At 43.2% G+C, this 17,232-nt stretch overlaps 1 protein-coding gene across 1 annotated transcript in view; it reads left to right on the forward strand.

The window, feature by feature from the left end:
- Positions 1 to 10,175: 10,175 nt before the first annotated feature.
- LOC136879327 (tyrosine kinase receptor Cad96Ca) overlaps positions 10,176 to 17,232 on the forward strand; it is a 435,356-nt gene continuing 428,299 nt past the window's right edge. The window contains exon 1 of the mRNA XM_068229068.1: positions 10,176 to 10,768. Within this exon, the coding sequence (XP_068085169.1) occupies positions 10,711 to 10,768 (58 nt within the window). The 5' untranslated portion in view covers positions 10,176 to 10,710. The remainder of the gene's footprint in view (positions 10,769 to 17,232) is intronic.

The raw sequence follows: 17,232 nt of genomic DNA on the forward strand, positions 1-17,232 counted from the left end.
ATTAAAAACTCAAACACAGATCGCCCATATAATTTTACTTATTATTATTATTATTATTATTATTATTATTATTATTATTATTATTATTATTATTATTATTATTATTAAGTTGCCCAACTCATTGGCTGAATCGTCAGCGCTGTGACCTTCGTTTAGGTGGGTCCCGGGTTCGATTCCCGGCCGGGTCGTGGATTTTAATCGCCTCTGATTAATTCTTCTGGCCCGGGGACTGGGTGTTTGTGTTTGTCCCAACACTTCCTTCTTCATATTCACACAACACTCTACACTACCAACCACCACAGAAACACGCATTAGTGATTACATCCCTCCATATATGGTTGGCATCAGGAAGGGTATACGGCCGTAAAACATGGGCAAATCATAACGTTCGACATAGTTCGCACCCGCGACCTCACAGGTGCAGGAAAAGCTGTAGAAAAAGAAGAAGATTATTATTAAGTTATTATTTCTTTCTTAATCCGTTTACCCTCGAGGGTCGATCTTCGCTCGGACTCAGCGAGGGATCCCACCACTACTGCCTAAAGGGCAGTGTCCTGGAGCGCGAGACTTTGGGTCGTGGCATACAACTGTGAGAGGAGGACCAGTACCTCGCCCAGGGGGCCTCACCTGCTATGCGGGGCTTTATGGAGGGATGAGGAGATTGGAAGGGACAGGCAAAGAAGCGAAAAAGGAAGGGCCGTGGTACGATCCCGGCATTTGCCTGGAGGAGAAGTGGGAAACCACGGAAAACCACTACAAGGATGGCTGAGGTGGGAATCGAACACAGTTGACCTCCCGAGGCTGATTGGACACCGTACCACTCTTCAAATATCGTGGCAAAGCCGGGAATCGAGCCCGGACCTCCGGGGTTCGGAGCTAATCACGCTAACCACCACCGTTTACCCTCCAGGGTTGATTTTCCCCCCGGACTCAGCGAGGGTTCCACCTCTACCGAATCAAGGGCAATGTCCTGAAGCGTGAGACTTTGGGAAGGAGATGGAACTGAGCAGGAGAACTAGTACCTCGCCCAGACGGCCTCACCTGCTATGCTGAAAAAAGACCTTGTGGGGGATGGGAAGATTGGAGGTGATAGCCAAGGATGAGGGTAGGAAGTGGCCATCGGTTGAAGTTAGGTACCTGTACCGTACCCAGGGGTAATAAACCTCTAGGACGATGCCTCCATTTCCTGATTAAACATCCAACTAACTCAGGGTTGGGCAGAGAAGTGGGCAGATTGTCAAGGGTAAGTCTAAATGTCGAAGTTTATCACTTAACTATAAGTATATGGCAGGAATGATGGAGGTTTATCTCGAATGAGAAACACGGGTATGGGGTAAGATGAGTTCATTACATAAAATGACCCCGAATCGTACTACAACTAATAAAAACCCAAATAATGAAACGAGTATGAAATTAGCATTGAAATAAAATTGAAATGAATATGGACAACAAGCGTTAATCACGCAGATTAAATAAATGATAAAATTAAAGTTCCAAATCACAACATTCAAATATTTATGAGTTTCAAAAATAATTCCACATTATTGTCCAATGTTCCTATTCGTATGGAGTAGCACCATAATACGGATTGAAATTCAGGGTAGTTGCCGCGATAGTTACCTTTAAAGGAGAATTAAGACGTAATGGGACATGATATGAACTACGAAAAAATACTAGTGGTATTTCCCTACGCTATATTTACAATAATCACAACACAATTAAATGATATCAAGTATTTACATTGGATCAGGTAGGGGAAAACTTATATACTACACTGCCTCGACATGAAACGCGGTTCACCAAAGGATCTAGTAAGAACTAGATTGACCACAGTCATACACTCAGCACTCGGGCTGTTCCCCATCAAGCAACAAGACAACATAACAAAAACCACATGAAGTCACAAAAAACACCGTCCTGTAAGAGAAAACAAATAATGTACTTTAATAAATACGTGGAAGGCAATGGGCAACATTGCGTTCCTCTGCTGCATTTGCGCACAGGATAATGCCCCTCATCTGTCGCATATTTCCTGCTTTGCAGTGGGCTGCAAAGAAATCTTAAAACTCAAGACTACTCTGGGGACTTGGTCACTGTTTCGACAAGATTATATTACGGAAATGAAGGACGAGCTCGTATCTCAACGACTGCTCGGAGATTCACATACACAATCGTACATTTTGCCAGCATGCTACTATAATTCAACTCAAACATCATATTCACTGGCCTGACATTAATTTCACGTCAATTCTGATTTTCAACAATCTCCCAGAATACAATCACAGGCCTATTCTCGCTTCACACAATTCTTATAATATCACCTGGCATGAAATCTGCCTGCAGAATTAACTTCATATTTCAGCATGCACTAAATTATCTTGTATATCTTATAATCTCATCAGCCTTTCTCATTATTAATCAGGGTTCGATTCCCTCTCAAATCATTGTACAAAACAGTTTCCAACCCACATTAGAAGAATATTTCCTAATCAACGGTGCATATACAGCTCCAACGTGTCACAGTTCCTGAAATACATGCGTCATGCATTCTATCTGTCACTAATCTTTCTAAATGGAAGAATAAAATTTAATCTCGACACCGCGAGTGTGTAACTCGGAAAGTGGATGATTCTGGCAATCTAATCCTTCTATCTCTATCATACTAAAACATAGGAATAACCTTAAGATAACTCATACATACTCATGCATAACTCACACCAATAAAAGCAAAAAAAATCTCAACATCTCCCTCAATATCCCATCTAGCTAATCATAAAGTAAAAGAAAAACAGATAAATCATGCGATCCCCTCCTATCCATATTTACAGCATCACAAATGTAAAATGAACACATGCTGTCAGGCAAAATTTACATTGAAGAAAAATCCCTACACTAAGCCTCACTAGTATTAATCGTAATTCATAAAACATGCCATTTAATTAATACATGCCTCTTATCTTGGCAACTCTCTGGTCATTGGTAGCAGTTCACATCTCTGCTATGGTGGTGGTCTACTCCATCTTCAACATGTTTTCAACACATGGAAGCAATCTTATTTCTTCTAAAGGCGGTGCCATCTTCTTGATGTTAATTCCTCTACACTGCAACACACAATACTCTGGTAAATACCTCTTCACCGCTCTCCGTGCACGTGCCGAATAAACCCTTTGTCAGCTGAAATTTATGCCAACGTTAAAACAGCACAAAACACACGTAATATTCACTATCCAAAAATGTTTAGGGTTTAAATACAGTCAGTTAGAGCGGCTCGCGGTTCGATACGGAAAGTCCTTCGCGATACACGACTGACCCGAAAGTACAATGCGGATGAGCGTCTCTCACTCAATCACCAGTCTGCATCCAGTTTGCGTATCACTGTTCACAAAATAAATACACTGTTTTTGTGGAGACTTCTGCCCACGTGGCAACATTCACGCCCAGATAAAAGAGAAGTATGGAACCATGTTCACTTCACGGCCACACACACAATAAGAAGGACGCTCCCGACCAGTGGGGCGCTTAAGTAACATAGCCAACGCCGTTGTAGCTAGGGGATTCCCCGTACGTTCAAATATTCAACCAATCGTCGTGCTTGTTACCCACAATGATTTTGATATTTATTAAAATTAACATCAGCCACACTCCTTATGACTTAATAACGACTCAGATAATTGCTATAACGTATTCCTTATATCTCACTCGCAGACCTGTGGAAAACCAACAACTAACAGAACTGACTTCTCTATATCAATGTACTCTTCACGCAGATATCCATGTTGGTCAGCCAGGGATTTTAATTCTGCGCGGTCCAGAATTCATATTAGCCACACCCTCGCTTCCTAACTGGCTGAACACTCCTCGTGGCCAACGAATTCTACACGTGCCGAGATGTGCTAACTCGTGGTAAAGTTGAACATTTCCCACGGTTGTAAGCAAGCTTCGCGCAACATACAGCGACATTACGTCTCCATGGACTTCCGGTCTCAACTGTTCTGTTCTGTAATCTGCTACTTTTCCATTGCCTAGGTCCACTTTTATATAATTATTTAATATGGCAAATATATGACTAATTATCTCTCATATGGGCTGTCAGGGTACGGCTCAGTACCATCCCAGCATTTACCTGAAGGAGAAGTGGAAAACCATGGAAAACTACTCCGGAGATGACTGTGATGGGAATCGAACCCCACTCTACTCAGTTGTCTCGCGAGGCTGAGTGGACCCCGTTAAGCCCTCGTACCACTTTTCAAATTTGGTGGCAGAGCCGAGAATCGAATCCGGGCCTTCGAGGGTGGCATCTAATCACACTAACCACTACACTACAGAGGGGTACATTATTATTATTATTATTTCTTATGGCAATTAAACGGATACATACACCATACAAAAATACTGCGGTCAACAAATCTTCAGAACTGGTCGCCAGTCGATAGCTTCGGCGCTGGTTCTGTGTATCTCCTCTATGGCACCTTTGATCTTACGTAATAGATATTCAATTACCACATGGTAGCCCTCTTCTGTAGCGTAACAGTTTGCATTATCACCTGCCGTCCTCGGGGATCTGAATTCGATTCTCGGCACTGCCAGAAATTTGATAATGGCAGGAGGGGCTGGTATGTGGTTAAAATGGTACGTGTAGCTCACCTACATTTGGGGTGTGCTTGAAAAGAGCTGCATCACCTCAGGACGCGGAAGTGTTTAATGTTTTTTTTTTTTACCACATGATAGTTTGTGGCGTATACCCACACTCAAAATAGGGATTTTCGGCTTATGAAGCCAGAGTTGTGACCTGCCATGATTCATCTGTACTCGGTTTGAAATATGACCAAGTTTATGCAATAAAACGTGCTAGGTGGATAAAATAACGCGCCACATACTCTAAGGACTACGATGGCACGGATTTTGAAACACATTTTAGGTTATCTAAAAGTTCGACTGACCGGGCGAGTTGGCCGTGCGCGTAGAGGCGTGCGGCTGTGAGCTTGCATCCGGGAGATAGTAGGTTCTAATCCCACTATCGGCAGCCCTGAAGATGGTTTTCCGTGGTTTCCCATTTTCACACCAGGCAAATGCTGGGGCTGTACCTTAATTAAGGCCACGGCCGCTTCCTTCCAACTCCTAGGCCTTTCCTATCCCATCGTCGTCGTAAGACCTATCTGTGTCGGTGCGACGTAAAGCCCCTAGCAAAAAAAAAAAAAAAAAGGTCGACTGTGTTAGTCTTCCATGATCCGAGCAGTATTTAGAAGCCATGATCGATTATAACCTGGAATTCTCAAGAAATAGCCAAGATAAATTCTCGATTATAGCTTATATCCTGTATGGTCCAAGATTGAATATGAATTGTTAATGAAGAACTAAGGAATTTTGCCTCATATCTTGAGTAAAGTATGCAATGTGTATGCTATAGGCCCTAATCTGCTTTCGTACTGTCTATGACAATGTTTACTGCCACTCTTAGAACGTCATACTAGGTTTCTTTCTGCGTTTATGGTCAATAGCGGGCATAATTTATGATAAACTATTTCCAAACATCGAACCTACTTAAAAACTACTTTACTTTTTGGTAAAGGCGGCAGCAAGTAGTTTTTGTTTTCCGTACATCAGTATGAAAAATGTAAGGTTCAAATTCAGATTTAAACGAAAACTTAGTTTTTGTAAATCGAAATAATAAATTTTGTGGTGAATACAGAAGTGAGCGTTATCCGAGATAATGACATCCGAGTTTTGTAGATCTAAGGTAACAGTGAAAGAAAGTAAGTGACGTTGGTGAAAACGGGCCTTAAAATTATTTGAACGTTTCGTTCTTCTGGTACTACTACTACTAAATGTTTTCATCCCTCCCATGAAGGCGGACGAGGTCATTCGTAGACGGCGACACCGTCTCTCAGGCCAGTAGATTTGTATCGGAGAAGAAGATGTGTGATGAAGGTGAGAAGGTTGGCGTTCATGGCCTATACTAGAAAATGTCCCGGCATTCGCCTCAGTGAACAGAATGGAAAACGACGGAAAGCCACTCTCAGGACAGCCGACGGTAGGGACCAGCCCCTTTCCGTCTCCCGAATACAGAGGCATAGTGTCACGGTAGAGCCGTGCCCATCCCTCCTCTGCTCGGTTGGCCGGTCGGAGTACAGAGCTGTCGGACCACGAACCAGCCGTGGCCACTCGAGGGTCGAGACCCACTCTGCATCCGCTGATCTTCTTCTAGTGAGGTTGGGCCACCTAGAAGATGCCAGCAGGTGCGATGTGGGTGAAGGTGATGATATCGGTAAAGGAGTTTATGTAAATACTTCAGTATGTCAACAACTGCTTCATGCCACTGAGAGTTGCGGAGAAAAATGCACAGTCGACAGAAACAAGTTCTTGATTGAAAGTATGAAAGATTTAGTATGTGCGAAGTAAAATTTTAAACATATCAACTGCGTTCAGAATCTCGATAGAACATAAGGTTACACTGCCCGGCTAAAACTCGGCACCTCGTTACTTATGACGACCTGTCGATAACTGAACCATATCCTACCAGTTGTCCAAAACAACTCAGTGGTACCTGGTTTTCAGTACGATTAGGAGATCTCATCTCGTCTCCGCTGAATACATTCTACCGGGTGGGCAAAATTTAACTGGCCCGTATAATATTTACAATAGGACCGACGAGGGATTGACCCTGTTAATGACCATCACAGAAGACGCTGGAAATGGCCTCATCTGAAGAAATGAAACACCAATTCACTCAGAAACCATCGGCAGAACTCAACACGCGAAGGTTCGTCAGGATACAATGTTTCGACACGGCGATAAACGGCGTTGATATTTCGTCGGACTTCGTTCCAGGCTTTCCTTCACTCAAGCACTGTTTTCTGGTGTTCGAATTCTTTTAGGATAGTTACGGTTTTATTCGCTACAGGGTCTGTTTCATGCCATTTTGCCACTAAGTTTTGCTTTGCTAACTTTGCTGGAAGTTTTGCCAAAACACTTCCAGACTTAAATTCTTGCGTAGACAGTTCCGCACAGGTTTACCACGAATCGTGCTTCGCATAACACTCGACAATGAACACGCTATGTTTTACCGTGAGCACCATTTTGTATTGCATTCAACTGGTCACTAAATACGTCTGTTCCTCTCAATCACTCACTCGTAATGACACAGCGACATATCGGGGAGATGCGTACGCCTAGACATGTGACAGCAACCGATTGGTGCATCGAAGTCATAGTTTCCAACATTTCCAGTGATGGCCACTTCATTAACTAGTGTCCGTTCCGCGCCAATCTTATAAATATCTTCCGGGCCACTTTTATTTTGCCCACCCGGTATTTGCCCATTCACATGAATCATGATTCGGACACAAATGTTACGGCACTCTTACAGACAGCCTGGCCAGATTTTACTCATACACACTTCACCGATTCGTTTGATTATTCGCCACGTGTTACTCACATTCTCGGACTACTTGCTTTAAATACTGTGTATACAATAAAATTCAGTTTTATCTTATAGCCTGTTCACATGGCCAGTAAAATGAAATCAGGCCTCATCTAAAAAAAAAAAAAAAAAGACAAATTAAGAAACACGAGCAGTGGTTCCATTAAACCATCACGAACCGATGAATTTTACAAATTTCGTCTAGCTTTTCCCCTGTTAAAACTCTTCGTTTGCGCTTGCATTTCTTGTTTTCCACTGAGCCAGTGCTGCCAAATTTATTTACAGTACTGTGAATTGCTGTTCTATAAGATCACCGCGAAATTTCCGGACAAATTGTTACGTAACCTTATTTTTAGCTGCCACCCCCGGATGCCCGAGTTTGATTCCCGGCTCTGCCACGAAATTTGAAAAGTGGTACGAGGGCTGGAACGGGGTCCACTCAACCTCGGGAGGTCAACTGAGTAGAGGTGGGTTCGATTGCCACCTCAGCCATCCTGGAAGTGGTTTTCCGCTGTTTCCCACTTTCCCTCCAGGCAAATGTCGGGATGGTACCTAACTTAAGGTCACGTCCGCTTCCTTCCCTCTTCCTTGCCAATCCCTTCCAATACTCCCATCCCTACCAAGGCCCTGTTCAGCATAGCAGGTGAGGCCCTCTGGGCGAGGTACTGGTCACCCTCCCCGGTTGTATCCCCCGACCCAATGTCTCACGCTCCAGGACACTGCCCTTCTGGCGGTAGAGCTGGGATCCCTCGCTGAGTCCGAGGGAAAAACCAACCGTGGAAGGTAATAATAATAATAATAATAATAATAATAATAATAATAATAATAATAATAATAATAATAATAATAATAATAATAATAATAATAATAGCTCCTACATTTATATGAAAGCACATTTATCACTTAATTAGAAAAACTCGTTATCTTCTTCTGGCGTAAGGAACAAAACCTGTCAAAATCCTGACACGTTGCGTTGTGATTGCTACTACTGTAGCTCTAACTACGTATATACTGTACTGTAAATATACGTTGTATGAATGTCTACACTTTAGTCCGTTTCTTCATATGGACCGGATGCTCTTCCTGAGCTAATGCAGATGAAATGTTAATAATGATGTTGGCTTTAATGTCTCAGTGACTACTTTTGCGGTTATCTCGGAGACGCCGAGGGGCCGGAATTTAGTCCCGTATGAGTTATTTAACGTGCCAGTAAATCTACCGACACGAGGCTGACGTATTTGAGCACATTCAATTACCACCGGACTGAGCCAGGATCGAATCTGTCTTGGGGTCAGTAAGCCAGCGCATCAACCGTCTGAGCCATCTTTCTTTCTTTCTTTCTTTCTTTCTTAATCCGTTTAGCCTCCACAGTTGGTTTTCCCTCGGACTCAGCGAGGGATCCCACCTCTACCGTCTCAAGGGCAGTGTCTTGAAGCGTGAGACTTTGGGTCAGGGATACAACTGGGGAGGAGGAACAGTACCTCACCCAGGCGGCCTCACCTGCTATGCTGAACAGGGTCTTTGTTGGGGGGTGGGAAGATTGGAAGAGATAGGCAAGGAAGAGGGAAGGAAGCGGCCTTGGCCTTAAGTTAGGTACCATCCCCGCAGTTGCCTGGAGGAGAAGTGGGAAACCACAGAAAACCACTTAGAGTGTGGCTGAGGAGGGAATCGAACCGCCCTCTACTCAGTTAACTTCCCGAGGCTGAGTGGACTCCGTTCCAGCCCTCGCACCACTTTTCAAATTTCGTGGCAGAGCCGGGAATCGAACGCGGGCCTCCAGAGTTGGCAGCTGATCACACTTACCTCTACACCACAGAGGCGGACATAATAATAATAATAATAATAATAATAATAATAATAATAATAATACCGGGCGAGTTGGCCGTGCGGTTAGGGGCGCACAGCTGTGAGCTTGCATACGGGAGATAGTGGGTTCGAACACCATTGTCGGCAGCCCTGAAAATAGTTTTCCGTGGTTTGTCATTTTCACACCAGGCAAATGCCTTAATTAAGGCTACGGCCGCTTCCTCCCCACTCCTAGACCTTTCCTATCCCACCGTTGCCATAAGACCTATCTGTGTCGGTGCGACGTAAAACAACTAGCAAAAAAGAAATTACAATAATAATAATAATAATAATATAGCCTATGTGGACTGTGTTAGAATTCAAAATGTAAGTTTCCATATAGGGTAGTTCTTGTTTGGGGTGTGGTTGAACATGTTCGGTAATGAAATTGATATTGTGAAAATGAAAGTACAGAACTAGCGGGAGTCGTCAAGTTCTGCGTGATGTCGCATCCTTAAAAAGAACTACCAACGGAGATGTCTGTGAGTGCGGTGATAGGCCTACCTGCCTTCAGACATAAACACACCATCTGTGAAGCTGAAATGGGGACGCACATATTCATACAGTCATGCATTTATTTAAGCAGCTGGTTTGTTGGTGTTGGCGTCTCTTTCCTACTGAAGTTCTTTGCTCTACCTACAAAAGCTATGACTCCAGGTATGCAGTCACTCAAGCGAAGAGAGAGAAAGAAAGATTACAGCGAAGGAGTTACTTACCTTGAAAGACATTGGAGAAGGAGTTACAGAAGTGAACGATGATTGGCTAGCTGGAAGTTCTTGAACGAATGGCGGCCACACGAAGACTTTCTTCTTAGTCACTATAACCAGAAATGAGGTAGGAAGGCCAAAGTAACCCAAGGTTTTCATACAAGTCAGACCACAGGAAGTGGAGTGGGAAAGTTTTCAGAGCAGTGAACGGACAAGTTAGTCAGTTCCTTCCAAGATGGAGGTGGGGTGAATACGTCTGTGTTAGTGTGTGCATGTACGTTGTAGGCTTGTCACAGTGCTTACGATATGGCCCATAATGTTGTGTGCAGTAAACTAACAGCTGGCGGTGACGTAAGTCGCGTGTCTCAAGTAGAATGTGAACAAATCTTATCTTCGCGCCGTAATAATGATAGTGTCACCAAATCAAATCAAGCAGTGTTCCGTCAGTGAACGTTCGTGTTGTTTTGGGTGTACGTGTAAAGTGCGGCTGGAAAACACACACACACACACAAAAAAAAAACTAAAATTTGAAGTTATTCGAGTCGAATTTCATACCAATTTCACTACTATTATCAGCAAAATTCTTACTATTGTGTATTTACGGGTAGTAAATTCAGAAATAGTGCAAAATTGAAGCTAATGTTTTCTTTGATAACGCTCTTTGAGACATATGTGAAGTGATTAAGATACGCTCACCCTTGGATTAACTCGTGTGACTATAGGAAAAACAACAATATCATGGATGGAATTTCCTGGACCTGCTTTTGGAGCGTCATTCTTTTGCTGTGGATAAAAGGTGAGTTTTACCAAAAACCATGGGGGTTGCTGTGGGTGCGAGAGTTGCACCCCATTTTCTCACGAAATACTTGGTGTTGAAACGGGAAAATCAACAAGAAAAAATAGATTCAGTGTCCGCCCTGTGGTGTAGTGGTTAGTGTGATTAGCTGCCACCCCCGGAGGCCCGGGTTCGATTCCCGGCTCTGCCACGAAATTTGAAAAGTGGTACGAGGGCTGGAACGGGGTCCACTCAGCCTCGGGAGGTCAACTGATTGGAAGTGGGTTCGATTCCCACCTCAGCCATCCTGGAAGTGGTTTTCCGTGGGTTTCCCACTTCTCCTTCAGGCAAATGCCGGGATGGTACCTAACTTAAGGCCACGGCCGCTTCCTTCCCACTTCCTTGTCTATCCCTTCGAATCTTCCCATCCCCAGCAGAAGGCCCCTGTTCAGTATAGCAGCTGAGGCCGCCTTGGTGAGGTACTGGTCATCCTTCCCAGTTGTATCCCCTGACCCAGAGTCTGAAGCTCCAAGACACTGCCCTTGAGGCGGTAGAGGTGGGATCCCTCGCTGAGTCCGAGGGAAAAACCAACCCTGGAGGGTAAACAGATAAGAAAGAAAAAGTAGATTTAGTAATATAAGATTTGACCTGTTCAGCAGAATATTTAATACTTATCAATCTTTTGAACTTTGTGTCCCTTTTTATTTGTCAAAACGATCAAGCATCTGACTATAGAGAGCCATTATTTGTTATTTATAGGGCTCTCGAAGCTGTAGCATGCACACTAAATAAAATAAGAAACCATAACCGGAAGATTTAAATTCATCTGCAACAACTGTCATTAACATCAAAAATATCTTAAACCCTAACCTAAGCAAAATAGCACTTGTTACTTCGTAAAACCGTTCTATAGGTCCATTTTTTCTTCAGATTATAAAAAAACGTGATTAACTAAGAAAAAATAGGTTTACACAAATTACTTGCAGTTAATTGAAGTAAGATGAACATATTTCAAGTCACAAAGGTCACACATTAATCGTACTTCAAACTTCCTCAGACCCTCCGATCTTCCCAAGATAGTGAGACCATTGGAGGGGGAGGGGTTCAGAGTGGGATAGTTGCTCTGAACTAACAAATTTTGGTGGGAATAAGTGGGACGGTGACATTCTGAAGGATTAAAACTTTGAGATATTAAATATCAGCACATATAACTTTTCATTACATAATAATTATAATATTGGCTTTACAACCCACTAACTACTTTTACGGTTTTCGGAGACGCCGAGGTGCTGGAATTTAGTCCCACAGGAGTTCTTTTACGTGCCAGTACCGACACGAGGGTGACGCATTCGAGCACCTTAAAATACCACCGGACTGAGCCGGGATCGAAGTTGGGGTCAGAAGGCCAGCCCCTCAACCATCTGAGCCACGCAACCCGGCAGCCCGGCTAGATTTATTATGTTTATTATTATTATTATTATTATTATTATTATTACATGCTTTTAATATACAAAGACTCACTCATCCTCAATCGTTTTTGCTACTATTTAGCCTATCAGTTGTGAAAATAATATCAAATTCCTCGCAATCGCAAAGAGTTCTGTTACAAAATGCGATGAACTAGGATCTAGTTTTTAAAACTGAGGAGGTAAAATTTACCACATATCCATTTTAAGTATTTATAACATTAATACAGATGTATATTTTAATTATATTATTATTAGTGTTGTACATCCACTCTTTTTGAATATATTTTGTATCAATAACTTGGTGACTCTACGGAAAAGTCACTTCTGTTTACATTGTCAGTTGACAACTTTTTTTAAACGCTTGTGGAGACGATTTCAAAAAATCGCAGAATTCTAAAAAATGTAATCTTTGAAAAATTGAACTTGGTAAGTACAGCAACAAAGTTTTGAGATTATCTGTGTTTAGATGAGATTATCTAGATATCAAGATTTTGTTCAAGTGAGAGAAAATACTTTCAATAGAAGCATGTGGGAGAAAATATTTTAAATAGAAGCATGTGGGAGAATTTCCTTTCAACAGAAGCATTTGTTTAAAAAATAGAAACAAAACAAGAGCTGTTCCGTTGGAGAGAGAGAGAGAGAATTAATCGTGTATTATTTTACCGAATTCGATAGTTGCAGTCGCTTAAGTGTGGCCGGTAACCAGTATTCGGGAGATAGTAGGTTCAAACCCCCACTGTCGGCAGCCCTGAAGATGGTTTCCCGTGGTTTTCCACGTTCACACCAGGAATTAAGGCCACGGTCGCTTCCTTCCCACTCCTAGCCCTTTCCTGTCCCATCGTCGCCATAAGACCTATCTATGTCGGTGCAACGTAAAGAAACTTGCAAAAAAAAAGTGTATTACATGATTTTCCTTAAAGTGAAGAAATATTTCCTTTATCTGCTGGAACTGCTAAATCATTCAACTAGTACCGTAATGGAAAAAAAAAAACATTTATTTGGTATCCATTGTGGGCGCTGTGGTAATTAGAAAAGAGAACAGGGTTGTTGCGAAAAAGTCGATATGTTTACAGGAGATTTGAGCGATCCATGAACTTTTGGGGGACAGGCGGAGAAAATGCCCACCTAATCCGGAACGTGTAGTCAGTTTATTCAAAGGTCGGCTGGAACTTCACCGCAAGTAAATCTGCCGGCGCTCATGTTGTAGGTAGCCTACAATGTTGAAAATGAAAATCCTCAGCCTGTTTCCAGTCATTCGAACGGCTCGGGAACGGAATGATAAAGCCCCCATTGAGCGGCGAGCATAGGAGAAGGAGAAGAAGATACTATATTATTATGTCTCTCTTCTTCTTCCGCTGCTTTTCCCACTCTACAGCGGATGTCACTGCCTACGGTCTGTGTTGAGAGAGTTTTCCTTCGTTGTATACAGCGTAGGCAACGGTTGAGAGGGTGACTTGTAAATATAATGGAAAATTACCAATATTAGTGTAAAATTCATAGTTTTCTTCGTTTCTGAGATGTATAGTGGCATTCTAAATGCCGTTTAAGCTCAAGTTGGCTTGGGAGTTGAGAATAGATGAAAATGAATGTTCAGAATGATCGGGATTATGGATGTAGATATGTGTGTGTGTGTTCCAGCGTAGCACTCAACCAAACGTGGTACACATATGACTTACTATCTGGAAAAAAAATGTTATTGGCTTCACGTCCCACTAACTACTTTTACTATTTTTTTTTTTGGTAGGGGCTTTACGTCGCACCGACACAGATAGGTCTTATGGCGACAATGGGATAGGAAAGGCCTGGGAGTTGGAAGGAAGCGGCCGTGGCCTTGATTAAGGTACAGCCCCAGCATTTGCCTGGTGTGAAAATGGGAAACCACGGAAAACCATTTTCAGGGCTGCCGATAGTGGGATACGAACACTTTTACTATTACTATTTTCGGAGACGCTGAGGTGCCGCAAGAGTTCTTTTACGTGCCAGTAAATCTACCGACACGAGGCAGATGTATTTGAGCACCTTCTATTACCACCGGACCGAGCCAGTATCGAACCTGCCCAAGTTAGGGCCAGAAGGTCAGCACTTCAACCTCCTGAGCCACTCAACCCGGCTGGGAAGAAAACCCTCCGGGGGTAATTACACCGAGACAGCAGCCGTAGGGAGTTTCCGCCTTTATGACAAAAAGACAAACAAACAGAACTCATAAATGCACTTGGCGTTCTGTGTGTTTGAATGGTCACCAGAGTTTTCGGGGTCGTTAGGCTGATAACTGACAGTCCCCTTGGCAGTTGGAATCGTGTAAATCATATCTATAGCGCAACGCGTAAATATATAGAGTTACAACTTACTTTCATTATTTATTTGAAGAGTCATGTACTTCCCAGACAATTTCGGCTAACACAAGGATAAAGTTCAACGCGAAACTAAATTATCTTAAAGTGAAATAAAAGGAAAAACATAAGAATAACCCTAGATCTACGAACGAGTTCGTAAAATATCCCTGGCCAGAGAGAGGGCGTCACCCGCTAAAGGGGAGTGAATAAAGATTGCTACAAAAATTCACTTCAAACAGAACAGGTAATACAAATCCTAACATTAATAACATTACCGGAGCAAAGCCGGGTACGGCAGCTAGTATTCGAATAAGACAAGAAAAATGTTTCCCTCATTATGACAAAAAAAAAAAAAAAAAAAGAAAAAAAGAGAAGAACCTACTCATAAATGATGCACCTGGCGGTCTGTGGGTTTGAATGGTCTTCAGAGTCTAAGGCAGTTAGGAGGATTTCATCACTTGCTTTAGGTGGAATCGCAACTTACTGGTGAGTGAGATTACTCATATCCTGTTCAAGAAGTTCGCGAACGCAAGGAAAAAGGATTGATGACACATCAAAAGGAAGAAGAAAAGAGTACTCGATATACTTACCAAGCTGCAAGTGAACTTTGTTTAGCTTGTACACATGGTCTTACTGTTATCGGAGAAGGCTCCAACCGAAGCTGACAGGCAGTGAAGTTGTTTAATGATGTATTAGCATTTCAGCATAGGATCTACAATAATAATAATAATAACAAAACCAAACAAACTCCATGGCACTACAGCCCTTGAAGGGCCTTGGCCTACCAAGCGACCGCGTGTCGTGTGGTCAGCACGACGAATCCTCTCGGCCGTTATTCTTGGCTTTTTAGACCGGGGCCGCTATCTCACCGTCAGATAGCTCCTCAATTCTAATCACGTAGGCTGAGTGGACCTCGAACCAGCCCTCAGGTCCAGGTAAAATTCCCTGACCTGGCCGGGAATCGAACCTGGGGCCTCCGGATAAGAGGCAGGCCCGCTACCCCTACACCACGGGGCCGGCAATAATAATAATAAAAAGATATATTATTTTTGAAATGTATTGAAGCTACAGTATCTCACAACAAAGGTAAATGGAGGGAAGGGTTAAGTTCGTGCTGCCACATTTAGGAAATTAATGGGAGTATGAGGTGCCAGGATATTGCTACTCTGGTACAGCCCTTGAAACGCAGACCCTCCGACGAGGGTGGACGGAGCATACTGTGTACAAGAAAATGCGTGTTAATGAGGTGGAGGATAGTGTTATGTGTGGTATGTGAGTTGCAGGGATGTTGAGGACAGCACAGGCACCCTCTCCCCCAGCTAAGGGAATTAACATTTTAAGATTTAAATTCCGCGATCCGGCCTAATTAATTATTCAGTTTTGAAAAATAGATGTGATATCTAGACTTTTTCTTGTAGTAGGGCCTATATACAGTACATGAATAGCTTATATTATTTCAGTGATGTTACATTTTTTAATCCATCAACGAGGGAAAATATCCGCCTCTGTGTGTACTGTTAGTGTGATTAGCTGCCAACCTCGGAGGTCCGTGTTCGATTCTCGCCTCTGCCAAGTAATTTTAAATGTGTTACGAGGACTGGAACAGGGTCCACTAACCTCGGGAGGTCAACTGAGTAGAGGGGCTTCGATTCTCATTTTAACCATCCTCGAAATAATTTTCAGTTGTTTCCCCACTTCTCTAGGCAAATGCTGGTATGGTACCTACCTTAAGGCCATGGGACCTTCCTTCCCTCTTCCTTGTCTATCTCTTCCAATATTCCCTTCCCCCCACAACGCCCCTGTTCAGAATAGCAAGTGAGGTCGTCTGGGCGAGGCACTGGTCCTCCTGCCCAGTTGTATCCCTGACCCAAAAGTCTCACGCTTCAGGAAACTGTCCTTGAGGCGGTAGAGGTGGGAACCCTCGCTGAGTCCGGGGGAAAAATCAGCCCTGGAAGTTAAATTTTTCAGGCTGAGTAGCTCGGACGGTAGAGGCTGGCCTTCTGAGCCCAACTTGGCTCAGTCCGGTGGTATTTGAAGGTGCTCAAATACGTCAGCCTCATGTCGATAGATTTACTGGTACGTAAGATAACTCTTGCGGGATAAAATTCCGGCACCTCGGCGTCTCCAAACCATTAAAAATGTAGTTCGTGGGACGTAAAATAATAATAATACATTTTGCTATACGTCGCACCGACACAGATAGGTCTTATGGCGACGATGGGACAGGAAAGGCCTGGCGTCAAAATGGGAAACCACGGAAAACCATCTACAGGGCTGCCGACAGTGGGGCTCGAACCCACTATCTCCCGGATGCAAGCTCACAGCTGCGCGCCTCTAACCGCAAGGCCAACTCGCTCGGTTATTATTATTATTATTATTATTATTATTATTATTATTATTATTATTATTATTATTATTCTTTCTTAATCGGTTTACCCTCGAGGGTTTGTTTTTTCCTCGGACTCAGAGAGGGATCCCACCTCTGCCGCCTCAACGGCAGTGTCCTGGAGTGTGAGATTTTAGGTCGGAGGATACAACTGGGGTGAGAACCAGTAACTCGCCCAGGAGGCCTCACCTGCTATGCTGAACAGGGGTCTTGTGGGGGATGGAAAGATTGGAAGGGATAGGCAAGGAAGAGGGAAGGAAGTGGCGGATGGCTGAAGTGGGAATCGAACCCCCTCTA

Source organism: Anabrus simplex, chromosome 8 (genome assembly GCF_040414725.1).
Source record: "Anabrus simplex isolate iqAnaSimp1 chromosome 8, ASM4041472v1, whole genome shotgun sequence".
Lineage (NCBI taxonomy): Eukaryota > Metazoa > Arthropoda > Insecta > Orthoptera > Tettigoniidae > Anabrus > Anabrus simplex.